Source organism: Phacochoerus africanus, chromosome 13 (genome assembly GCF_016906955.1).
Source record: "Phacochoerus africanus isolate WHEZ1 chromosome 13, ROS_Pafr_v1, whole genome shotgun sequence".
Lineage (NCBI taxonomy): Eukaryota > Metazoa > Chordata > Mammalia > Artiodactyla > Suidae > Phacochoerus > Phacochoerus africanus.
In genome coordinates this window covers 9,545,025-9,570,557 of record NC_062556.1, presented here as the reverse complement: position 1 = coordinate 9,570,557, position 25,533 = coordinate 9,545,025, and the positions used below count along the sequence as shown (strand labels likewise).

The 25,533-nt window shown below is 47.4% G+C and overlaps 1 protein-coding gene across 6 annotated transcripts in view; it reads left to right on the top strand.

Moving 5' to 3' along the window:
- STARD13 (StAR related lipid transfer domain containing 13) overlaps positions 1-25,533 on the top strand; it is a 220,355-nt gene that overhangs the window by 171,134 nt on the left and 23,688 nt on the right. For all 6 annotated transcript variants that reach the window (XR_007131488.1, XM_047756346.1, XM_047756342.1 and 3 more), the window contains exons 4-5: positions 11,666-11,729; positions 23,362-24,761. Coding sequence is in view for 5 of the 6 variants with exons in the window: in XM_047756346.1 (XP_047612302.1) it covers positions 11,666-11,729; positions 23,362-24,761 (1,464 nt within the window). In the remaining variant the exon portion in view is untranslated. The remainder of the gene's footprint in view (positions 1-11,665; positions 11,730-23,361; positions 24,762-25,533) is intronic.

Below are 25,533 nucleotides of genomic sequence, written 5' to 3'. Positions count from 1 at the left end.
AAAGCAGGAATGTTTCAAGGAGACAAAGAGGTAAAAACAGGTACAAAGTTTATTACTGGAAGCACAGTACAGCTTGTGCGAGGACACACAAAGTAGTCTGTGTACAGAAGGCAGAAGCAGAGCCGTCACACACACCCAAAGGAAGAGTGCAGGTGTGGCGCGGGCATCCTCCTGAAGAGGAGCTCGCTAAGGAGGTGATTTAAATCACTTACACAGGCGGTTCTTCTGGGTCTCTGTTTTCCTTTGGCCAATTACCTTGCTTTATTTTTCTCACGGGTCTGGCCCAATATGCATGCGCATCTTTTGGCCAAGATGGATCCCAGAGCAAAGGGTTATGGGATGATTATTAGGCTATATTATGGCCTGGTGCCCCCTCTCTTTTTGACCCCTAGAAGTCCTTCTGCGCAGGTGTAGCTGGGGAGGTCCCCTTGAGCCCAGGAGTGAGTGACGTGGTCGTCTTATCTTTCTCCTCCAGCAGAGCTCAGCCCCTGCCATTAACTTTCTCCTTGACGCGTCAAAGGGAAGCAAGGCCCAATTTACTCAGCCTAACAAGTCCCAGCTGAGCTCAGCCCAGCCCAGGGCCCCGTCTTCCTCCTGCCTCAGATCAAAGGAAGCAGGCAGAGTAGGTGGGCAGAGATGGACGGAGCTTCTTTGCCTTCCATAGGAGTTCCTTCAAGACACAGATTTCCTGAAAGCAGGCAGAAGGAAGACCTCCAGCCTGCAGGGAGTGACGGCACTTTTAAAACTTTGAGACTGATGGAGGGTTTAATTACTCACCTACTCACACGGTATGTAATGATTCATGCCTGGAGAGCAGTAAGGAGGTGTGATTTGATTCGTTTTCTTCCCCATGCACTGCAGACACGGTGATAGAGCTGGTCTCCTGTTTTATTTTTAAACTTGGGGGGCTCCACCTTTCTCATGCATATTTGAAAAGCTGAGCTAACGCAGAATTCTAAAGGGAACCATAGCCAGCGGGCGGGTACAATTGTGATACCTCTGCCAGGAAGACAAATGACGGCAAGAGAGCTGCAGGTCTCCTGTAAATGTTTGGACAGTTTTACTCACCTTTGGTGTTGTGGAAGTTTCTCTCCCGTGTAGACAGACAATTAATATCCTGGGTCCCCAGTTACATTTGGAGAGTTGTTGAACAATGGGCAATTTTTTTGGCTTGGAAAAATAGAGTGTACTCAGGATGTCGACGGCAGGGAGGACCCACGCCTGGCCGGGCACACGTGGACACATAGCCCTTATTTTCGGGTCTCAGAAACCAGCCAGGCTTGCTGTCTTGAGTGAAGGTGTCATGTTTTATTTTATGGTGACCACGCCTTCGCGTTGCTGCTTCGCCAATACATGGTGGACGTCTGTAAAGATGTGTTCCTGCAAGTCGGAATGGTGCAGGCTCTGTTATTTTAGCAACCACAATTACAAGTCTGTTTTGATGTTTTCTGATTGAATTCCTAATTGCAAATATTTTCCCTTGTCAGTAATGAAAAGCTAATTGCAAATCTAAGTACCAGGATGAGCTAATTGAAGCTTAACTATATCAGAACATAGACACAGCCAAGATATCTCAATACCTTGCAAGATTTGTCACCTTTAAGGCAAATTGCAGCAAATCAAAGACCCTGAATGAGATTTTTAACATGTGGCATGTTCTATTAGCACTTTGGTTTGGGCTATTGGCTCAGACAGCTAACACAGGGCCTTGATGCCCAGGGGGACCTCTGAATTTCTACTTTGATGTTGGATCTGCCTAACTTAGGTCGTTAATAAATACGAATTATAACATGTATAAAACAAGGGCATTCACCTTATTCAGTACTATCTCATGGAGATCCAGCACTGACTAGGGTCAGAGTGCACCTGGCACTGCCCTTTGTTTTTAAAAGAATAGCTGGTGACACTGATGATCGTGTGGGGCGAGGGAGTGAGAGAGAGTGCTAACCAAAATGATTTTTACAGTTTGCCTCTACACACAAAGGCACATATTTGATTTGAGTATGTTAAATAACATTACTAATTTTAAATAACTGGGTCTTTATGAAAATTGATAATGTACTTTAAGTTTTTCCCGTGAAGAATATCACAGAAAATGAACAGTTGTTATACGTTGTGTTGTGCCACGTGATAATCTGTAACCACCAGACTGAAACGTGGACGGCTCCTTGGGAGAAGGATTCAGGGGGTTCCTGATAACACCGTCACTTCCACCTTTGAAATTCTGAATCTATAGATAAATACAAATCGCAGTAAGCCGCGAGGAGCACCCCAAGCACGACTCTGAGCATTTTACAAAGATGTACTCTTTTAATTCTCATGCCCATTTTACAGATGAGGAAATGACTTCCCCAGTTACAGCCCGTACATGGCGGTGCTGGGATTCCGAGCCACACAGGCTGCTTCTTGGGTTTCTGAAGAGAGCTTCAATTTAACTTGGAAATCCCAGGGTTAGAAATTCTGGTTGCATTTGTGCCTTCATGGACCTCCAGTTTAAAAAAATGTATTAATAATTAAGAGTTGAAAGTGCACCTTCTTCCTGAAGAGATGAGAACTGATTTACTGTGGAGTGATGGTGCTTTGTCATGTGTCCCTTGGTTCACGTCATCAAGGTGGTCTCTTGAGGGCCTTCCTTGGCTTTGGAGATAAATAAGACAGACTCCTCAGGCCAGTGCTGTGCTTCTCACTCCAAGGTGGGGTAGCATTTCTCCCTGTCTTGAGGCCTGGGAACATTTGTGCTTGTCACAACTGGGGTAGTGCTACTGGCCAGAAATGCTGCAACCTCCCACCGTGCACAAGGCACCCCCCACAACAAGGAATTATCTGGCCCCAAATACCCATAGTGCCTACGGGTTGAGAAATGAGTAAATTATGGTGTACTTGGACACATCGTGTGATGGATCAGGACAGATGCAGGATAGCTAAGGGGGAGAGGGTTTCAGAGGGAGAGCATCCTGGAAAAATGACCCTTTTAGGCCAGTAGGAGTTACCCAGACTAGAGCGTATGAAATTTAATGTGGCTATTTTCAACTTTCACTTTTTTTAAACTAATTTAATATGCAAGAAAGGCATCTTCATTCCCCACCCCCACCTTCACTGCAAACCTCACCCCAGGATGGCCCATATAGAACAGGGGCAGCCATGGGGGACAGCTGCCTACAGAAGTGGGAGGATCAAAAATAGAGAATTGATAGATATATTAATTTGTACAGAAAACATTGATCTTTGTGTTTTTAAGTGGCCTCTTGCGTAACCTTTTCCACCCAGCTATTCTAAATGACTTCAGGAAGAATATACAGGAAGCTACAAGGAAGAATATACAAGAAGCTACAAACTAGAACAGAGGACAAAAAAAAAGTTTATATTTTTAATGTTATTCACTTCTCTCTATATATTTTTGGATATTTGTATTGCATTATTAAAAACATTAGCAATGTTTTTACAAATGCATTGCTTTGCCACATAAATAACAGATGACCACGCCTACCATTGAGTATTTACTGTGTGTTAAGTAATAAGCACGTTTCATTGATCTCAGTTGATTCGCATAAGAACCTATGAATAACAGGGGCTGTCCCTATTGCTGCTATTCAGAGTTAAGGGTGGCTTGAGCAGCTGGGTGGTGGCAACGCCCTTGAGTCAGGGAACAGCCCAAGAAGGAGGCGAGGGGAGTCCAGCCAGGGTCTGAGGAAGGGAAAGTGTGACGAGCCGAGGCGCCTGGGGAGCCCGTGCTGGGTGGGCGCGTCCAGGGTGCAGCGGGGCGTGTGCGGGTCTGGAGCTGGACAGAGCCCTGAGCTGGAGACCGAGGTGCAAAGTCCTCTGCATGGGAAGGCGGAAAGGTCCCGAGGGTGGGCGAGGTCACCCAGGGGCAGTAAGGGCAGTAGAAGAGGACCAAGACTGAGGGAGGGGGACCCCGGGTCTGTGGGGCTGGAGCGGGGGAGGAGCCGAGAGACGCCCGCCCCGCCCCTTAGAGTCAGGGAGTGAGTAACCGCCCACCCTCCAGTTCCCCCGGGCTGTTTGCTTTCTTGCAGTTTTTGACCCTTTCTCAGAAATCTCTGGTGTGACCCTTGCTTCAACTTGAACTGATTCTCACTAGAGAAATTATCTGGATCAGAATCAACTGTGAACAGTGAAAAGGGTAAGGACACCCGATCCAACTTCTCCGATACAGGCCTATGTACATTGCAACTTTGTCCAAAATCCACAAAGTAAAGAAGCCCAGGGAAACCTGGACTTTTATTGTTAGCTCTTTCCCCTTGGGCCACTGTGGCTGATGTGTCTTATTGATTTGCCTCTGGAGCTTACACTCTTCCCCCACAGCCTCACCATCAGAGCCTGTCACGTCTTTCAGATTCTTTTCCGGGGATGTCAGGGACAGCATGGTGAGTGCAGTTAGCAGTGCCGCATTGTGTCTGACCGTTGCTGAGAGTAGATCTTACACAGGCGCATCACAAGAAAAAAATATTAGTACCTGTGTGGTGGTGGATGTTCACGCAACCTACTGTAATTATTTCACAGTATATGCAAATATCAAATCCTTATGTTGTACACCTCAGACTTGCAGAATGTTTTACGTCAATTGCATCTTAATCGAGAACATATATGTTACAAGTCACGTCATGCCACACGTGCATCCTCTCCCCCTCCAGCAACACACATACACGCACGCACACACACACTGCTTCATTTCCTTGGCACTGGGAGCTCCACCCTTGCTTAACCACTTCCCCCCTCTCAGCGGATGCCCAGGGTCAGTGTAGGGCGTTATGGGCTGGAAGAGGTGCAGCATTTCTGCGCCACAGGACCACATGGTAGGAAAACAGCCAGCAAGGAGGAGGCATGGCCGTCACCGGCTCATCTGTGGCACAGTGACAGCCACTTGCAGACTCCTAATTAGATGCCATTTCTCTCCAGACACCCTAAAGCCATCCTACTGGATGGCCTGTGATGAAAGGCCCCACCCTGACTGAGTACAGGCCAGACTTGGCTGTTTGGAGCATCTGTTTTATAAACCCTGAGACACACATGGACCTTTCCCAGGCCCCGCGGGGAGGCGCCGCCTTCCTGGAGCCGCTCCCTCTGATCCCTGGACCAGGTGACTTGTTTCTGACCTGCTTTGAGGCCATGCCCAGAACTCTGCTAAGCCAAGCCGCGGGGTAGGGACCTTTAGCCTCTGACACCTGAGAGGAGGGTGAGAAGTTCAGACTGCGGCTCTAATCAGAATTGCATGTCAGAGATGAACCCATCACGCTGCTTATTTTTCCTCTCGAGCCTTTCGCAAGATTATTAGAAAAATATCACAGGATACCAGCCTTTAGATCAGCGTGGGAGACCTACGACCAGAACAGAGTCTGGCAGTTTCAAAGGGAAATGCGAATTTAAGATCCCAAGAAGGGACGGCTCCTCTGCCTTCGTGTAGGTCAAGTGCAGAAGGCAGCTCGTGTGCCCGGGCGCTGGCCCGGAGGCAGAGGAGGACCCCTTCAGATGGCCCAGCCCTCCCTCCCACGCCTCTGTTCTGCCCACACCTGCCCACCAACGCCCAGCCCCTCAGCAAGCATGCCGCCTTCCCTGGATCTGCTGCTGCCCCCCGGCTCTGCCCTCCGGCGTCCCCTCTGTGCCCCCCTCCATGCCCAGGCAGCCTGCACACAGCTTCCCACGCCAGGCATGTTAGCTGGGGATCTTCTGTGTCTCGCGGGGTGAACCATAACCACGGGTGCCTGGTGCTCTGCTGCCCTGTGCCGAGCAGCCATTCAATAACTTTGTTAAATTAAACTGGAACCTGGAAGAAAATAACCTGTCAGTTTACAAATCACGTCATCGCTTCTACATGTGAGAGAACATTGTGTGGCGACAGATTATTCATTTTCTTCTCAAAATATGTTAAACCTCTCTCTTTCTGAGCTAGATTCCCAAGGATCGCTCATGCTCAGCTCTCGACTCAGGCTTCTCCAAAACTGCCTGAGATGCCTGCCACACCCGAAAGGCACGCCTTAGGGTTTATATCATTACTCTTTCTTAAATAATGGATACAACTCCCTAACCGGTCTCTCTGCTCTGTGGTGCTCAGTCTCTGGCTTCCAAGACCAGCTACACCGGGTTGCATCTGATACACTTGCCCGAGTCCCGCTCTTGCACCTCCACCCAGGTCTTGAGCAGGGGAGTTTCCAGGGTTCCGAATGCTCCCTGGATGACTGCTTTAGTTATTACATATCCTCGGTGTATACCGTCCGCATGCATCACCTCAGGGGGACGTCACAAGGGCCCCCCCAGAACCGAAGGCATCCCAGCGTGAGCTTGTGATGTTCTCTTTATCCTAGCTCCGGCCGCCTCCCTAGTTCACTGTTTTCTGTGTTTAATGGCACAGCTGACAATTCTGAAATCCGGAAGTCATCCTCTATTTCTTCCCCCCGCCCCAAGCTTCCACATCACTCAGAGTCTTTATATGCTCTCACTTTATTTCTGCTCTGCCTTGCCATCCCTCAGTGAAGCCATCATAACCACCTCCCACCCTTCCTTCTTCAGGTCACTCTCCGTCCTGCCCCCGGTTGTGTTTCTGAGATGCGGTGGACTTCCATTACCCTAATAGCCCTCAGGAGCCCCTTGTTATCACCATGGCTCCCAACGTCTTCATTTTTGCCCCCCATGATCCAGTCCCTGCCCACGTCCCCACTGATTCCCACTCACATACAGGTAGCTCCTAGACTAAAGCACACCTTGTAATGACTCGGCTTTGCCTGTCATTCTTCTAACATAGGCAGCAAATTTCTCTTGTTCCTTCATAGCTTTGCTCAACTATTGCCGCCTCTGGGAGGTTCTGCCCTGCACATTCAGAGCATGAACTGCTTCTTCTCTTATTCAGCATATTCCCATTCCACACAGGGTTGTGAGGTCCCCAAGGTCCGGGCCCACCTCTTGTTCACCTCTGCATCCCCAGCCTCTCACTTGTTCCTGGTGCGTGGGGCCCACTGTTCGATGAACCTGCCTTGGCTTCTTCTCTTCTTGTTGACTTTGCCACCAGGACTTCAAGTTCACTCCTAGAACAAGCCTTCGGACTGTTTCTCCTTGATTAACCTCTCTAAAGCCTTCTGAAGACAGCAGTAGAAATTAACAGCTTCTGGTAGCGTGGGTGTTGTGGACAGCCCTTCTGAAAGAGCCCAACTGCTTTGCTTGTGTTGACACGTAAATTTGGTTTGCTCGAAGCGTAGGGTAGACAGCTTTAGCATGCTTCGTGGTTTCCTCTTTCCATGGAAAAGATGGAGAGAAGGAAACTGCCATTAAATTGACTAGCCCGTATGAAGTACATGACACAGACCTGTCACTTTCTGGGCTCTTCTAGATTCTCCTTGGGGAGGCAGGGGCAGAGAAAGTGCCGGGTGGGGAGAAGTCCAGCTCTGCTAGCTAATGCACGGTTCCCTTGAGCAAGTGTTTCTCTAGGAGCCCTGTTCTCCTCATTTGAGAATAAGAGGGTCAGGTCAAAGGGCCCCCTAGTGCCTGTCCTTAGCAAACATTTACTGAGTGGATTCTCTCTGAGCCAGCGCCTGTGCTGGGCATTAGGGATGCAAATAAGGTGCAGCCGTCAGCCTGTTATCATCAGCTAATTCTGTTATTCTGACTATACAAGGTCTACTGTGACTCTTTAAAGTCAGTCACTGCTTGGACCTATGTAGACAAAGTATGTTCAGTTAAAAAAGGAAAAGCTACTGAGACAATCAGGTATAACATTTCCTGCTGGGCCTTATGCATATGAGAAGAATAAACTATACTTCCTGCCTCAGAAGAGGCCCAGTGGGAGACACACCATTCACGCAGCAAAGAAAATCATTTTATGATCAAAATTATTATTCACGCAGGAATAATTTTCTAGGCTACCCATGTTCGACCAACTCACATTATCTGAAGGGTTTTGTATTTATTATTTATCATTAACTTAGAAGGAAACAAATACTCATGCTAAATATTTGTCCTAAATGCAGAGTGGCTGCAATCACAGCAGAATTTTACAGTGGTTTTGATAAAATGCTGTGAAGGCTTCTTGTATGTGATATGTTCTTTTACCTGAAGCAGCCGGTCCTTGAAGAGGCATTTCCATCGCTCCAGGGTGTGTGTTTCACCCATTTTGTGTTCCTGGAGAGTCTCACCATTGTTTATCTTGTGCACAATAAATATAGGCTGATGCTACACCATGCTGGGAATGTCTACCTAGTTTTAAACCCCCATAAAGCATGTTTTCTCTCTTTTTTCCTCCATCTTAACAAGTCAGCTTTTTTTTTTTTCAGCTTTGTTGAGGTATAATTGACAAATTTATAATATATTTAAAGTATACAACATGATGTGATAAATGTATACATTGTGAAAGAAAAAGTTAAGTAGCTACATGTATGACATTGGAAATTGTGTCCAGAATTTCTAAGATGTCTTTTTTTAAGAATGATTTTTATTTTTTCCATTATAGCTGGTGTACAGTGTTCTGTCAGTTTTCCACTATACAGCAAGGTGTCCCAGTTACACATATGTGTATATATTCTTTTTTCTCATATTATCATGCTCCACCATAAGTGACTAGATACCGTTCCCAGTGCTATACAGCAGGAGCTCATTGCTTATCCATTCCAAAGGCAATAGTTGGCATCTATTAACCCCAAATTCCCAATCCATCCACTCCCTGTCCCTCTGCCTCCCCCTTGGCAACCACAAGTCTATTCTCCAAGTCCATGTTTTTCTTTTTTGTGGAAAGGTTCATTTGTGCCATATATTAGATTCCAGATATAAGTGATGTCTTATGGTATTTGTCTTTCTCTTTCCGACTTACTTTACTTTGAATGAGAATCTCTAGTTCCATCCATGTTGCTGCAGATGGCATTATTTTGTTCTTTTTTATGGCTGAGTAATATTCCATTGTGTGTGTGTGTGTGTGTGTGTGTGTGTGTACACATCTTCTTAATCCATCTGTCAGTGGACATTTAGGCTGCTTCCATGTCTTGGCTATTGTGAATAGTGCTGCCATGAACATGCGGGTGCATGTGTAAGATGTCTTTAATGATATTTCCGTAGATTGACCAATAAGCAAGTAGATTCAGAGCAAGAGAAATACAGATCCCTTTTGCAACAGTAGGATCAAAGTCCAAGAAATAAAATGATTTCTATTTTACCATTTTATCAAGTGTAAGGAAGACTACACTTTTAAACAGTGGACTTTTTTAAGAGCAGTTTTAGATTCACGGCAGAATGAAGCGCAAAGTACGGAGGTTCTCATATACCATCTGTACCCGCATACGCACAGCCTCTCCCACCATTAACATCCCACACAGAGTGGGACAGTGCAGCTGCTGAACCTGCAGTAACACATCATTACCACCCAAAGTCCGTAGTTTGCGTTAGGCTTCTCTCTTGGTCTTGTACATTTCCGTGTGTTTTGACAAATGTATACGGTCATGTATCCACCATTATAATATATTGATATCATAATATCACTTCACTTCCCTAAAAATCCTCTCTGCTGTCTTTTCATCCCTGTCACCCCCTCCTCCCCACCCCCGGCAACCACTGACCTTTTTATAGTCCCTATAGTTCTGTCTCTTCCAGAATGTCATACAGTTGGAATCATATAGTATGTAGCCTTTCAGATTGGCTACATACTGTATGAAACAATGGAATAAGATGCTTATTAACTCCTGGTGTAATGAAAAGTTTAGAATGAAAGGAAAAGGCATCAAAGAATGATAGACATGTGAATAGCATATCTCTGGTCATACGAGAGTAAAACCTGAACATTGATTTATCAAAAAATTATGGCAGCTGTATTTATAAGAGGTAAAGAGTGCGAATATGCGTGTAGGAGGGTGATGGGTGGGAATGGGCAGTAAAAAAACATTCATTTTTCATAGAACGAATCAGGAGACAATGACTTAAACTGAAAAATCGAGAAGTAACAGCATAAGCGTGTTCAAAGGAAACAGTGGAAAGAGTCGCCTCCAAAGAGTGGTAAATGGAGAGAAATGAGGGGTAATGTTTGACTCTTCAAGCCATATGCTGTGATTTTTAAAAAGTTATCCAGTAAAATAATAAGGGCATTGGTAAAGAGAATTCCATGAAATTACATTGCAGTGGGATTGAGAGTGAATGAAGGTGTTCCCGTTGTGGCTCACGTGGGTTAAGAACTCGACTAGTATCCATGAGGATACAGGTTCAACCCCTGGCCTTGCTCAGTGGGTTAAAGATCTGGCATGGCCGCTGGCTGCGGCTCGGATCCGGCACCGCTGTGGCTGTGGTGTAGGCCAGCAGCTGCAGCTGTGATTTGACTCCAAGCCCGGGAACTTCCATATGCCATAGGTGCAGCCCTAAAAAAAGAAAAAGAGAGAGAAAGCGGGAATGAAAATTGAGGATGCTCTCTGCAGACCGAGTAATAATAAAAGGAAGAGGGTGTTGGGATGGTGAGTAGAGCCGTTTGACAGAAGAAGAAGACAGAAGGAAAACTGGTCGTTTGCGTATGGTTACTTAGGTTGCTAACTATCTGGTTCATCGTTTTTGTTTTTTGAGACAGAGAAGAGTTTGAGTAGAAGAAAGCCGTTGAGAGTGTGCTGAGCTGAGAGGGAGTACAGGAGGCATCCGAGTCCCAGATGAAGTGGTGGATGTTGAAATCACAGACATGATACAGGCTTCGCTTTGAAAAAGAATAGGAACGTCTCTTTTTTTATGATGCGGGGAAGAAGTGTTTACAGAATTAGTGACTGAAGCTGTATTTTCTCACTGGCCCTCTGTTGAGGGACTGGCATGTTTCTCATGATCTAAGAATGGATGCCCACCAGAGGGAAAAACTGAAATAAATGCTGGGTAGCAACTGGAGGAGCCCAACTGAGGGAGAATTGCAAAATGTATGCAGTAGTCAGCATGGGCCGCCCCAACAGAGCACCACAGACTGGGGGTCTTCAACCACAGAGGGTTATCTTCTCACAGTTCCCGAGGTTGGAAGGTCCAGGGTCAAGGTGACCAGCAGCGTAGGGACGCGCCTCCTGGCTCGCAGACAGCCACCTTCTTGCTGTGTCCTCCCAGAGGAGAGAGGGGGGAGCATCCTGGGGTTTCTTCCCTGATGGACATTAGTCCTGTTGGCCCCGGGCTCACCTTATGACTTCATTTAACCTTAATTACTTGTCCGGAAACATTGGGGTTTAGGGCTTCAGGGTATGACTTTGGGGAGGGTGCTGTTTAGTCCGTGGCAGGTATAATTGAGCACTGTAATGGGAGTTGTTTTCTCACAAGAGCCAGAGAGAAGGCAGAGGGTTACGATGATCCAAATTTGGGGATGAGCAGTAGAGGCCGGATGGAAGGTCAAGGTGGCAGATGAATTGAGGAGCTGGTGAAAGTATGGCTAAAACGATTGTCCCCGGGTCCCAAGAATGGTGGAAAGAAAAGCTGGGAAAGGGCTGGGTTTCGATTAGGGAAGGGGCAAGGACTGGCAAGCTTCATAGAAAGTCCGCTCAGGTCTGGAGGCTGAGAACAAATGGGAACCCTTTTCCCGGGTGCCCTCGGGGGGTGCAGTTCTTTCTTGGGACATGACGGGTGGTCGATGCACTTTCAGCTTCCCTGGTAACAAAGGACGATTATCAAAGTGGCAAGAAGAATTAGGTTCACTGCTAGTAGTGATCGCCGCATTTCTCTTTCTTTCTAGACGACTAAATACGCTGAACAAGTGTGCCTCAATGAAACTTGATGTGAACTTCCAAAGGAGAAAGGTAGGCGCCCCTTACTACCACCGACTCGCGACCACACTGACAGAAGCAGCTCATATTCACAGATGAAAAGCAACACAGACCTAAGCAAAATTCTGAAGTGCCCAACCATCTATGTTGGTCCTCCAAATATCCCATCGTATCATAGCTCTAAGTCCATTATAAACCTAGGCCGACGTCTTTTTACTCCAGTGTTTCATCTTGCTTTTATCAGCGGGTTTGCATGCAGATGTGCACTGCCTTCAGTCTTTACGGTAATCTTTCAGAAATGTGTTTCGTTGTAAATATCCACTCCCTTTTAGAAGCACTTCTCCACAGGGATTCCACAGTGCCTTGTAGATCAAGAGAAGGTGTGGGGCCACCCCAGATGCCCCCAGCCTCCCTCTTCCCTGTGGCGTCTTGGTGGGGGGAAGTTCAAGGTTCATTCACCGGCAGACAGGGTCTCTCCATGGTGGGCGAGGGGTGGAGGGTGTAACAACAAGATCTGGACGCGCCTCACCTCTCTACTCTAAGCCTCAAGGAAGGTCCTTAGCTTTTAGCACCTCGACGCCCCCTCCCTCTTCTAGGACTTCGCATGTGCTCTTTTCTCTGGGGGAACAAGAGTGGAGATTTCAGTTCTGAAATAAACTTTCTAGAGAGGGAAGAAAACTGAACAGGTTAAGTCCCTTGCCCATGGTCTTCCAGCCAGTAGAGGAGAAGGGGTTCAGCCTCAGGTATGTCTAACTCCAAAACTCAGGCCCCTACACATGCCACTGAAAGACCTTCTCTTTCTCACTGAATTGATCCTTTTAAGAAACGCAGAATTAAAATCGTTCACTGCGTTTTTCATTTCACATTTTCAATATGTAACAGGTCCAGCCTCAGTATATTTTGAAGAGGCAGGGAAAACATCTTTGAGTCAAAAGAAAGTGTTCTTTATTCTGGGCTACACAGAGACGTCCGTACAGCCCATGGATTTTAAGTCACTCTAGAGTAACCTAAGCTTTAAAAATAACTTTCACCTGAATTTCTAAAATAAAACCTGAAAAAAAGCACAAATGAATTTTGGTTGACCTCACCTTCAAAACATGTTGGGGCTTGAGCGAGGAACCAAAGATTGAAGCTAAGAAGGTAAAAACGGCAAAAAACAATATCCCGAGCACATATTCACACATGAGCAATGTGTCCAGACCAAAGACAAATTAAAAATGTGGAGATAAACATCCCAACAGCTGTCTGGCTGAACAGAGCCCTTGAGAAGCGTACACTGTTTGAAGCAGGAGGGTCAGATGCTGTGGTTGTAACGCCTGGTTCTCCTTAAACCCAGCACAGCCCCGCCCAGACGCCTGGTCTCTGGCCGCCCCTCCAGCCTGGCAGCTGCTGTGTATCACAAAAGCAAACGCTAAAGACCCATGACATGATTTGTTTTCAGCCAAAGGGTGTGACTGGATTCGTACCTGACCCCCAGCCTTTCCAAACCCACGAGTGAGACAGGCTTAAGGAACGTGGGTCGGGCTTGTCTGCGTGACCCTCACAAAAGCACCTCCGTCCATGGGCCACTCCAGCGTCTGACAGTCTTCATTTCTTCCGTATGCTGGCTGGGGTGGCGCATACCCTCGCAGCCCCTGCGCAGCTGCAGGCTCCACGGAAGCATGCACGTGAATGAAATACTGCTTTTCACATTGTAAAGTGGGGATTTGTGGCCTGAATTTTGAAATAAATCAGTCCAGTGGGTGGTCCTTACCCACTTGTGAATCTCAGTCGTGACCAGGGCTTTGGTCTCAGCAATGACGCAGGAGACCCTGGTGGTGGCCTGTGTTCTCCCCCTTGCCTGAGTCATCGCCTAGTCCTATTTCACAGCCAAAAAAAAAAAAAAAAATATATATATATATATATATATATATATATATATATATATGTATGTATGAACAATAAATACAGACTTGGATGAGGCCTGATGATCAAAAATAGAAAGCGAAACTTGAGAACCAAGCACCACTACGGGACACTTAACCAATTTGGAATTTGTTTGGAAGGAGAAGAAAAAAAAAAAAAGGTGGGCGCGTTTCCTCTGGGTATGTCCCCATTTTAATCAACCCAAGAAGTAGAAATATGATGTTCGTTGCTAATGTGCAGAGGCCCAGACGAGTTTAATTCTGCAGAATGTCATCCCCAAATGGCCTAACCATCCAGGGCCACGTTCTGCTCCCATAGGGCTGTGGTGCTTGCTCAGCACTCGGCGGTGTGGTTAGCAAACTCTCACAGCACCGCTCTGTGTTCCTCGTGCTGACTCCATGTCATAGAAGCACCGATTGAAGGGCGGGCGGGCGGGAAGCTAATTTGCCCAGAGCAACACAGAGACAGCAGAGGCAGGATCTGCGCCCAGCTCTTCTGGCCACAAGCTGCCCCTCCTGGCCTTTCAGAGATACTCAGAGATGTATTGGCCTGAGCTTCTGGCCCCTGGCCTGAGCCCTGGAAGGACTTCCTCAGCAATCCATACAGTTAAGTAGTTTATTGTTGTTTTTAGAAGAGAGACGTTTCTTGCTATCTGTACTCAGGTCCAGGATTTATTTAATGTCTTTGTGGAAACTTATCTCTGGATCTCTCCTAGTGAGTGAGTCATGCATCTCATTGCTCTACTGTGAATTTGGTTCTTAGTTGATTTTGTTTAATTTTGAAGAGTTTAGTGAGTTGACCCAAGACAGGAAAAAAAAAAGAAAAAAAAATCCACAAATAGATGAGGAGCGTGAACCACATTTGTGCTCAGGCTTGTATTTTCCTTGTACATCAAGGGCCCCGTGTAAAGCACCAGGAGAAATGTAATCGCACCTACCCTCCCACGAGATAGTGCCTTACCATTTGCAGAAGAGAAAAGTGTCCTCTAAAGTTCTGAGGTCACCTTCCCTGTGAGAGTCGGGTGGGGAAGCAGCCTCAATCTTGGCCACGCCCCTCGCCGGAAGTCTTCCTAAAGCCAGGTTTTCCTGGAAGCCTGAGGTCAAAGGCCGCCTCTGGCTTCAGGCTCCTCCCCCTGCAGCGCTGCAAGTGGCCCGGTCGGTGCTTCTGAACAGGAGGGCTGCACTGCCCCGTTTCAGTCACCTTTGAAGGAAGATGCAGGTCTAAACTCCTGCCCAACTGTGGAGGAGCCACCGGCGTCCAGCTGTGGATTTGTAGGGGCTCCTATTTCCAGTGTGAAAATATGGTCAAATTTTGTTTAAAAAATACAGAATCCCTCCTTATGCAGTGTCTGGTTGGCACGAGTCTCTGAGGCATATAAAATTTCAGCTGAGAATGTTCTCGTTTTTTAGAAAAAGCCAAACATTGGAATTTCGTCTAAATTAAAAACACCAAGGCACATGCAAAGCTACTCTTTCTCAGAAGAGTGTTTCTTCTTCATTATTACTATAGAATTCACACTTGCTTTGTGACCTCATGGAAGTCCCCTAATTATGGTTAATGTTTATGTGATATGAGTTCTATTCAAAGCTAAAGTCAGAGACGGAAAACTCCAGTAAGGATCAAAGGCTCTCTGTTAAACAAGGCAAGGGGGCTACCTACGTACACACACAGGACTCTCACCGAAGACATCCCAAGGGGGCAAGAGTGGTGTCAAGAGAAGATTCTGGTTAAAGTTATAGTTGTGACAGAACTCTCTGAAATCATGACCAAAGCTGGACAGCAACACCGAAACCATGACTAAGTGCCACCCTGCGGCCAGCACCTCATGGCCCAGATGCTGCAGGCTTTTCAGAGGAGCTGCCGCCATTGTCAAGTGGTCTGTTCTCCAATTCCCCCTCCACCCACCACCAGCTTGCACACCCTCCCATCTCCCACCAAACAAGACACCTCCTGGCAGGTCCAAACAGGAGAGTCAAGTGAGAGAAGTTACATCTCATCCCATCATTCACTTGGCTGGAGAGTGTTACAGTCTTGAGTTGAAGATTGATACATGTGAAGGTTCTGGAACCACAGGATCTTTTTTTGGCCTCACCCACAGCATGTGAAAGTTCCAGGACCAGGGATTGAACCTGCACCACAGCAGTGACAATGCCAGACCCTTAACCTCTAGACCACCAGGGAACTCCTAGAAGCATATGCTCTTTGAGTTAGAAGAGATCTTCACTCATCTTTTCCAAGCCCTCATCCAGTACAGGGTTTACTTTTAGAGCATCCATCACAATTCACTCAGCCTCTGTTCGTAAGCATCTAGAACGATGAGTTCTTTATATTGCAAGGCAATTTATTTTTTCCTAATTACCTAAGTCTTCCATAAAATAAGCTAAGCTGATTTGAGGTAAACTCGCCCATCTGATTCCGCTCTCTTCTCTGGAGAAACACAGAATATGGGTTTCCCCTTTCTCTAGACAAGGGCTCAGCAAACTTCTGCTCCTGTTTTTGGAAGAAAGTTGTGCTGGAACAAAATTGTATTGGAACAAAGCCAAACCCATTCATTTGACTGCAGAGGCAGAGTTCAGTAGTTGTAACAGACTGAATGACCTGTAAATCTAAAATATTTACTGTTGGAGTTCCCCTTGTGGCTCAGCAGAAGCAAACTTTGTAGTATCCATGAGGATGCAGGTTCAATCTCTGACCTTGCTCAGTGAGTTAAGGATCCGGCGTTGCCATGAGCTGTGGTGTAGGTCACAGATGCGGCCTGCATCCCATGTGGCTGTGGCGTAGGCTGGCAGCTGTAGCTCCAATTAGACCCCGAGACTGGGAACTTCCATGTGTTGCAGGTGTGGCCCTAAAAAGCAAAAATTAAAAATAAATACATTTTAAAAAATTTAAAAATAAGAGAGTTCCCATCATGGCTCAGCAGTTAGCAAACCCGACTAGTATCCATAAGGATGTGGGTTCACTCCCTGGCCTCACTCACTGGGTTAAGGGTCTGGAGTTGCCATGAGCTGTGATGCAGTCACAGATGCAGCTCGGATCTGGCATTGCTGTGGCTGTGGTGTAGGCCGGCAGCTGCAGCTCCGATTTGACCCCTCGCCTGGAAACTGCCATATGCTTCAAATGTGGCCCTAAAAAGCTAAAAAGCAAATAGTTAATTAAAAAATAAAATACAAGCCATCATAAAGAGACCCGTCTTACCGAATGTTGACTGGAATCAAAGAAGCAGCTTTAAAGTAATTTTTAAAAGCTTTGGCTCTTCTTTTTCTACTGTTCATTCAAAATGAACCAAGTGAGGCTGTATTTTCAAAATTCATCTTCACTCCTTAATCACTAGCCAATTTCTACAATTATCTTTCTGTAAAACAATGGATCCTATAGATGATACACTTTGGGTTAAGATGGATTGATTACACTGTGGGTTACGGTACATAAACCAATCTTGAAACGGCCACATATTGTAAGGTGGACTACTGTGCCCAACACCCAAGCTGGTGTCAAACCCTGTGCAGTAAGATATGCAGTTCCACTGCTCATGAACTTGGATGGCACAGCCTTGCCGAATGGTAACAAATCATTTTAATGCTGCTCTCATTATCTGAACTCATCTCACTGAGGACAGCAGCCTCTTGACTACTCCTCAAGTAGCACTGCTCTAGAGTTCCTTATTTCTTTTATTTGTGTGTGTGTGTGTTGTCCTTTTAGGGCCTCACTAGTGGCACATAGAGGTTCCCAGGCTAGGGGTCCAATTGGAGCTGCTGCTGCCAGCCTACGCCAGAGCCACAGCAATACCAGATCCAAGCCGCATCTGAGACCTACCTACACCACAGCTCACAGCAACGCCAGATCCTTAACCCACTGAGCGAGGCCAGGGATCGAACCTGCCACCTCATGGTTCCTAATCAGATTCACTTCTGCTGCGCCACAACAGGAACTCCAAGTTCCTTATTTCTAAACCAAACTACTAGTTCTTTCCATTGCCTTTCATAGAAGGTTGTGGGGTCTAGCTCATTGGCCATCCTGATTACTCTTCCCTAGAAATATATCCCTTTCCATGTGCCACTTAAAATGTTCCTGATGTTTGTGACAGGGGGGCATCAGGCTTCTGAGTGCTGAGATCCATGCTTCTCGTCAGGTGTCCTACTGTGGATGATCTTAGCGTAGCAGCCGCATCACAAGGTTAACTCATAAGAAGCTTAAATCTGCCACAACTCTCAGGGCTCTTAATCAGAACCAAGTCTGCTCCATCCTGCACATCCCCGAACAGAGTGGGAAGTCAGGGTCCTTATATTTTATTTCATGAAATGTCATCTTGTGGATAGAGCATCCTTCAGTTCTGTTAAGCTATCTATGCATCTCAATATCACTCTTCTCTAACAATAATAATTAGTTTTATCTTGCACTTTTAAGATTTATCTGGCATTTTCACATATGATTTCATTTGATTCTGCTGACAACCCATACTAGATGTGTATTGTTATTGTTTCCATCTTACAGCTGAAAGAATTGAGTCTTAGAGTGGGTCTCTTGCTCAAGATCACGTAGTGAGTAACCTGTGAAGTCATCACATTTTTTAAAATTTTTTTGAATCTTAAAATTTTATTGACGTATCGTCAGTTTACAATATTGTGTTCATTTCTGCTGCAGAACAAAGTACATATATGCACACACCGATTCTTTTCCCATATACGTTATCATAGAGCATTGAGTAGAGATCCCTCTGCTATACAGCAGGTGCCCGCTGATCCTCCATTCCATACATGATAGGTGCCATCTTCACATTTTAAAAACATGAATTCTTCTTACTCCCTCAAGTTATTCTTAAAATGGACATAGCCTGAAAGCATCCCCCAAAGATCTCTCCCTCATTTGCCTCCAGTCTTTTAATCGTATTTTTTGAGAGAGTTACTCAACCAGCTGCTGACACAACACCAAAACCTCCAGCAGTTAGCTGTCTTGCCCACAATGATCGTAAGAGGCTTTTGTCAGTTCCTGGCTGAAATCCAGACACTCTGTGTCCATAGTATTTCCATGCTTTACTAAACCATTGAGATGTAGAATAAAGGTAGTTTGATGTGTGTTTTTCTCATAAACACATCTGACTCCTAGAGATTTTCATTTTGCATTTCTAAATAATCACAAATTATTTGTTTTTAGCTTCAGGAATTCCCGTTGTGGCTCAGTGGTAACAAATCTGACTGACTAGTGCCCACGAGGATGCAGGTTCCATCCCTGGCCTCACTCAGTGGGTTAAGGATCCAGCGTTGCCACAAGCTGCAGTGTAGGTTGCAGATGCAGCTTGGATCTGGTGTGGCTGTGGCTGTGGCGAAGGTCAGCAGCTACAGCTCCGACTTCCTACCCTACAGTTCCCTAGACTGGAAACTTCCATATGCTGTGGGTGCAGCCCTAAAAAGCAAAAAAAGTAAAAATAAATTTTAAAATTTTAAAAACCTTATTTGTTTTTAGCTTCAAAAAAAAAAAATCAAACAGATGAAATCTGATCATCTCTCAAACAGTCAATACGCTTTCACAGTTATACCTGGGGAGTCGGCTATGTGCCTGGTCTTCTGCCGGGCCCTGGGTGTATTAAGAAAACTGAAACTGTAGTGCAGCATGTTTTTCACACTGTGGATCATGGCCCATTGGTGAGTTGTCAGATGAATTTGGCAGATTATAAACAACATTTAAAAAAAAATGATGGAGTTCCCGTCGTGGCGCAGTGGTTAACGAATCCAACTAGGAACCATGAGGTTGCGGGTTTGGTCCCTGCCCTTGCTCAGTGGGTTAACGATCCGGCGTTGCCGTGAGTTGTGGTGTAGGTTGCAGACGCGGCTCGGATCCCGTGTTGCTGTGGCTCTGGTGTAGGCCGGTGGCTGCAGCTCCGATTAGACCCCTAGCCTGGGAACCTCCATATGCCGCGGGAGCGGCCCAAGAAATAGCAACAACAACAACAACAACAAATAAATAAAATAAAATAAAATAAAAATGACTTAAAAAAAAAAGAAATATATAGGATATAAGAATAACATAATAATGTAATACTTATAATAGGGTATAAAATATTAGAGGACAAAGATAATTAAGATAGCATGAATTTATGTATTTAGCTTTAGTGTAATTTGTATGTGTGCCCTGAGTTGTGGTGGAAAATGTATTTCTTTTTTTTTTTTAATTAGCAGCTGACATATATTGAATACTTCATATATTCCATATACTGTTCTAAGAACTATATATGGATCACTTCCTTTTGTTTCTTCTTCGAGTTTTACTGAGATACAGTTAACACGTAGCTCTGTGTAAATGCAAAGTGTACAGGATAATGTCACTTAACATACATGGTGATTGCCCCAGTAAGTTAGTGCTTAGTCATCATCCCAGATAGATACAGCATTATCAAAGAAATAGAAATTCTTTTCCTGTGATGTGAATGAACTCTTAGGATTTACCCTCCACAACTTTCATAGATAACCTACAGCACTATTAACTGTATTTATCATGCATGGCACCTCTAGTAACTGTCCTATAAATGAAAGATGTATCTCTTTTCATATGTCCCTATGAGTAATTTCAAAAATTCTGTGCTGGTGGGAAAAACAAAACACAATCATGCCAATACCCTCTGGACATACTCTGATAATTGCATGCCCAAAGTACTAAAGGAGATGGGCATTTTTTTTTCCTGTCTTATTTTTGTTTTTTATTGCTTTGGGGTTGGTTTGTTTGTTTTGGTTCTAACTATCTACATACTTCAAAACTTCCCTGAACTGTTTGCCTTCTTTTTCTTCCCCGTTCACCTTTTTTTCATATGCCTTGGTTGGGTTGTAAATACCTCTTTCTGCCCAGAGGTAGTATAATAAGCTCTTAGAGCCCAGCAGACAGGGGCGGGCTTTCCATCTGCAGCCCACAGTGCCCAGCTTGGCATCTTGTCTAAACCAACATAAAGAAGTCCTTATCCAACTCGTATGTGGTTTGCTAGCATCAGTAACCACGTTTGGGCTCCCTTTAGAGAACTCGTTGGAGCCAACACTAAATATTATAGTTTCTATTTTAAAATATCTGTATTTTCTTTAAAAGCATATCCTTCTTTTGCCTTCTCAGAAACTATTGGCTAAAAGGCTTTTTCAGAATGTTTGTTTAATGTCAGCTTCTCCTCACCACCTTCCTGAAATGTGACATGAAAATCCAATAACCTTCACCTTCAACCTATCATGGTACCTGAGAGTCAAACGCCCCTCAGGTGTCAGGGTTTATATCTCCATCCCAGGGAAAGAGGAGGAGAAGAGGCTGCAGAAGAAAGTATATTTTTGAGTCGTCATCCTGGAGTCTCGCCTTTTTTCCAGTTGTGCCACTTTTTAAACTCTTTTGACAAAGTCGTATACGACTTTTTAAAAACCCAGTGGTAGCCTCCTGCTGCACTCCCCCGGCGATGGAACTCTCTGTGAATACGAGAGTCTGCTTTCTCCCACCTCATGCTTGGACGTTTGTTATTTGTCAGTTAACCCCACCCATGTGACTCTAGAGCTTCGAGAAATAAGGAAGAATGGGAAAGTCCCACATTTATAGACTGAGCCTCCCTCTGTGTTTCCTTGAAAATGATCGATGGCCAAGTCCAGACGAGTTAAGGTGGATGCCCGGTATGGAAAAAGACCGATGAGTCGTGGGTGTCAAACAGAGTGGCGGCACAGCAGGAACTGGACAAACACTGGAAAAAACAAATAAATGCTCCTCTGGGAGGGACCAGGAAGTGCCTTATTTCATTTAGTCCACGCAGCGAACCTATGAGGCAGGGCCTGGTTTTAGTCCCCTTTTATAAATGATAGGAACTTACTTTGGAGTGAGGAAGAGCCCTGCACACAGTCCGTCAGTCTAACCCGTGCTACTGCCCCTGGGAACCAGGTCTGAGAACCAGATGCCAAAGTCAAGTCAAATAATCTTAATTCAGTCAACCAGAGAGAGAGAGGGAGGGAGGGCGAGGGGGTGAGAGAGCACCCCTCTCTCTCCAAGTGCTTGGCCCTGGGGAGGATATAAATAGGAATGAAGCAGAGACACAGGCCCTGCTCTGGAGGAGCTTACCTCTGAGGGCTGAGAAGGCTGCAGAGCTTACATTAGAATCAGAATAAATGCTACAAAGAAGATCCAAACAAGACCCTAGGGGAGCACAGCGGGGAGTGCAGTCCTGGCCTTGGGGCTGTCACCACAGGCTTCAGAGCGGCACAGGAGCGGAGTACCCGACTGGCGGACTACGCAGCCTGGGGACTGTGCGCATCCTTTCGGCTCTCAGGCCTGTAACCGAGCTGGGTGTCAGGGCCCGGTGTGGTTCAGGGAGCAGAACGCAGGAAAATTGAATTGAAAGGACACTGCAGTCAGGTTGAAAGAGCTTCGAGTGCCCTCCTAGTACGAAAGGAAACGGAAGGCTTCTCACCTGGGGGATCCTATGACTGTACTTGGATTACGCTGTGGAAAGCTGTCTCAATGGGGAAGATGCTGGAGACAAGGACTCTGGCCTGGTTTTTCCTGTACCAGATCCAGAGAGAGGTGCCAAGGCCTGCACGGTGGGGCGGAGTGAAGGCTTGAGACTTCGCACGGTTAGGTCTTGGTAATACGCATGGTGACAAGGAGGACTCAGTTCCTCTCGGGAGGAAATTATTTATATGTCAAGGTCTGTGCTGGGCCAGCCAGAGGGAATTGCAAGGATAAATAAAGCCATCTCTGCCCCCGCGGAACCCAAACTCTCCTCTCTCGGGGCTGTAAATTCAGGCAGAATCCAGGCCACTGAGGCAGATTGTTGGGAGGTGCAGCGTGTACAACAGGGCAAGGCAGCGGGGCTGTGGCAGCCAGACGTGCTTGTCCTGCTGAAGGCACCCCCTTCGGGGTTGATGAAAAACAAGAAGGCTATGGGAGTTCCTGGCATAGCTCAGTGGGTTACGAACCCGACCAGTATCCATGAGGACGCTGGTTCCATCCCTGGCCTCCCTCAGTGGGTTACGGATCCAGCGTTGCCGTGAGCTGTGGTGTAGGTCGCAGACGTGGCTCGAATCTGGTGTTGCTCTGGCTGTGGTGTGGGCCGGCGACCACAGCTCCAATGTGACCCCTAGCCTGGGAACCTCCATATGCCGCGGGTGCAGCCCTAAAAAGACAAAAAGCAAAACAAATAAACCAAGAAGGCTGCCCCTCATCAGTGCAGGACTCCCCTCACCAGGGTTCTCTCTCGAATGGCTCCCAAGCTTCTACTTCCAGGAATTCAGAGAGAATTTTGCTGTGAACTTACCCAGGGAACATATGATGAGAAGGCAGTCTGGAGACCACGCAGTGTTGGCTTTGGGATAGAATGACTCCGGAGGTTCAGAAGAGGGAAGCTGGGAAGAGGTCTCAGGAAAGAAGTAAATACCTTTTGTGGCTGGATTCTGTGTCTCTGTGAAAAGGGAAACTGCGGGTGTTTTAATGTATTTAATTGTAATATAGCCGGTCTAGTCGGTTGCTCATTCCATCCTCTTGTTATCAGTTAAGGAAGCTTTTTAGAGGGAGGGAGCACAACTGGAAGGAAGAGAGCTTGGCAGGTGACAAGGGCTTCTCCGGCCACTCGGAGGGGTGAGGGGGTCCAGGACCACAGAGGCAGTGGAGGGCCGCGGCCAAGGGGCACCCAGACCCAGAGGGCAGGCTCCGAGGGGCGGGAAGGGGAGAGAGGAGGGGGACGCGGGCCTGGGCTCCGCTGGAGGCCCCTCTCCGTCCCCGCCCGGGAATGAGCGTCCTCCTTGATGTCTTCCAGGGTGACGACTCGGATGAAGAGGACCTGTGCCTCAGCAACAAATGGACTTTCCAAAGAACCAGCCGCCGCTGGTCTCGCGTCGACGACCTCCACGCGCTGTTTCCCGGAGGAGACAGGGACGGGTCGTCGGGAGACGTTAGGATGCGAAACACCACCAGCAGTGAGAGCGTCCTCACGGATCTGAGCGAGCCCGAGGTCTGCTCCATCCACAGCGAAAGCAGCGGCGGGAGCGACGGCCGCGGGCAGACAGGCGGCCCGGGCACCGGCCGGGAGGCGTTCGAGGGCCCCGGGCAGTTGTGCGCCGACGGCCCGGCCATGCTGGACGCGGCGCTGGTTGGCAGCGGCCTCCCTCAGCCCCCCAGGGACCTCGACCAGCCCCTCTTCCACCCAAAGAACGAGAAGCCCCCCCGGACCCGAGCCAAGTCGTTCCTGAAACGCATGGAAACGCTGCGGGGGAAGGGAGTGCAGGGAAGGCACAAGGGCCTGGGGCGGGCGGGCGGCTTGGTGATCAGTGGGCCAGTGCTGCAGCAGGAGCCCGAGTCCTTCAAGGCCATGCAGTGCATCGAGATTCCAAACGGAGAGCTCCAGACCTTGGGCCCGGCCACCGGCCAGAAAGGGCCTCCGGGCTCCAGCAAGTGGAGCGGTGAGAGCAGCCCGTCGGAAAACAGCAGTAGCGGGGTGAGCACGCCCGGCCTGAAGGAGCGCAGGTGCCAGGAGGCCAACAAGCGCGGGGGCATGTACCTAGAGGACCTGGACGTGCTGGTGGGGACAGCACTGCGGGCCGCAGGGGACCAGAACCATGCCCATGAGTTTCACTCCCAAGAGAACCTGGTGGTGCATGTTCCCAAGGACCACAAACCGGGCACCTTCCCCAAGGCGCTCTCCATCGAAAGCCTGTCGCCGACAGACAGCGGCGGCGCCGTCAACTGGAGGACCGGAAGCATCTCCCTGGGCAGGCAGCCGGGCCCTGGGGCCAGGGAGCCCAGGCTGGGGGCGGCCTGCCACAGAGCAAGTCGAGTCAGCGTCTACGACAACGTCCCCAGCTCCCACCTGTACGCCAGCACCGGCGACCTTCTGGAGCTGGAGAAGGACCATCTCTTCCCTCACTTGGACGACATCCTGCATCACGTCAACGGGCTCCAGGAGGTCGTGGATGACTGGTCCAAAACCCTGTTACCTGATCCGGAGGCACACAACGCCCTGGCCGGAGAAGCTGGCTTCGGCCCCTTCCCGGCTCCTAATCAGATCACCTTGGATTTCGAAGGCAATTCTGTCTCTGAAGGTCGGACGACACCCAGTGATGTGGAAAGAGATGCCACATCGCTTAGCGAGTCGGAGGCCGCTGGGGTCAGAGAGAGGAGGGATTCCGGGGTAGGGGCCTCCCTGACCAGGCCCAGCAGGTTGGTGGCATGACTTGATGACATGATGTTTCATCCGTTTCGTAATAATTACAGTCTCTGTGTTTAACACACGTTTACAGAGCACCCTCTAAATATTTAACTCTATTCTGAGGGATGCATGCGGTTGGGAATTACTTGAACAGTCGTGTGTCTTTTGTTCAGATATTGTGGTGATTGAATCCATTTCACGCAGTTCATTTCTCTGAGTGTCTCCCCTTTAACCTTAGTTTTGTTGGAAACACGTTTTTTGAGCTCCTTCTGTGCACGACACTCGGCACCATCGGGCGTCACAGATGACAAGGCCCAATGCCTAAGCACGGGGGCTTTCCGTGACCTCGCAAAGCAGCCTACCCCAAACTTTAAACTTTAAAAAATTCTGTGAGAAATCTCTGAGACCTAAGGTGAAGCATTTGTAAGTTTATTTTGGCCTTAAAATGCCGATGACAAAGTGCATAAGAGCAGTTTCACAACGACCATTTCAGAAGCACCTTAGCGAATGGCCCCATTAGGGCCTGACCAGTGGCGACAGCGCTACTGTTTGTGCTGCTGGGTTTCTTGATGAGCCAGTGACGTCTCCGGGGCTGCGATGTGTCCTCGCCTCAGGAGTGCTTCATCTGCACCGGTCACTGAGCGAGAGTCAGGGTGGAGACAGGCCAGCAGTGTGACAACGCTTACAGCTCACAGGCACTCACGCACGCGCACGCCTGAGTCTCAGCTGATTTCACACTTTGAGAAGGAATTTAGGAATAAACAAATGAAATGGAGCGCTTCT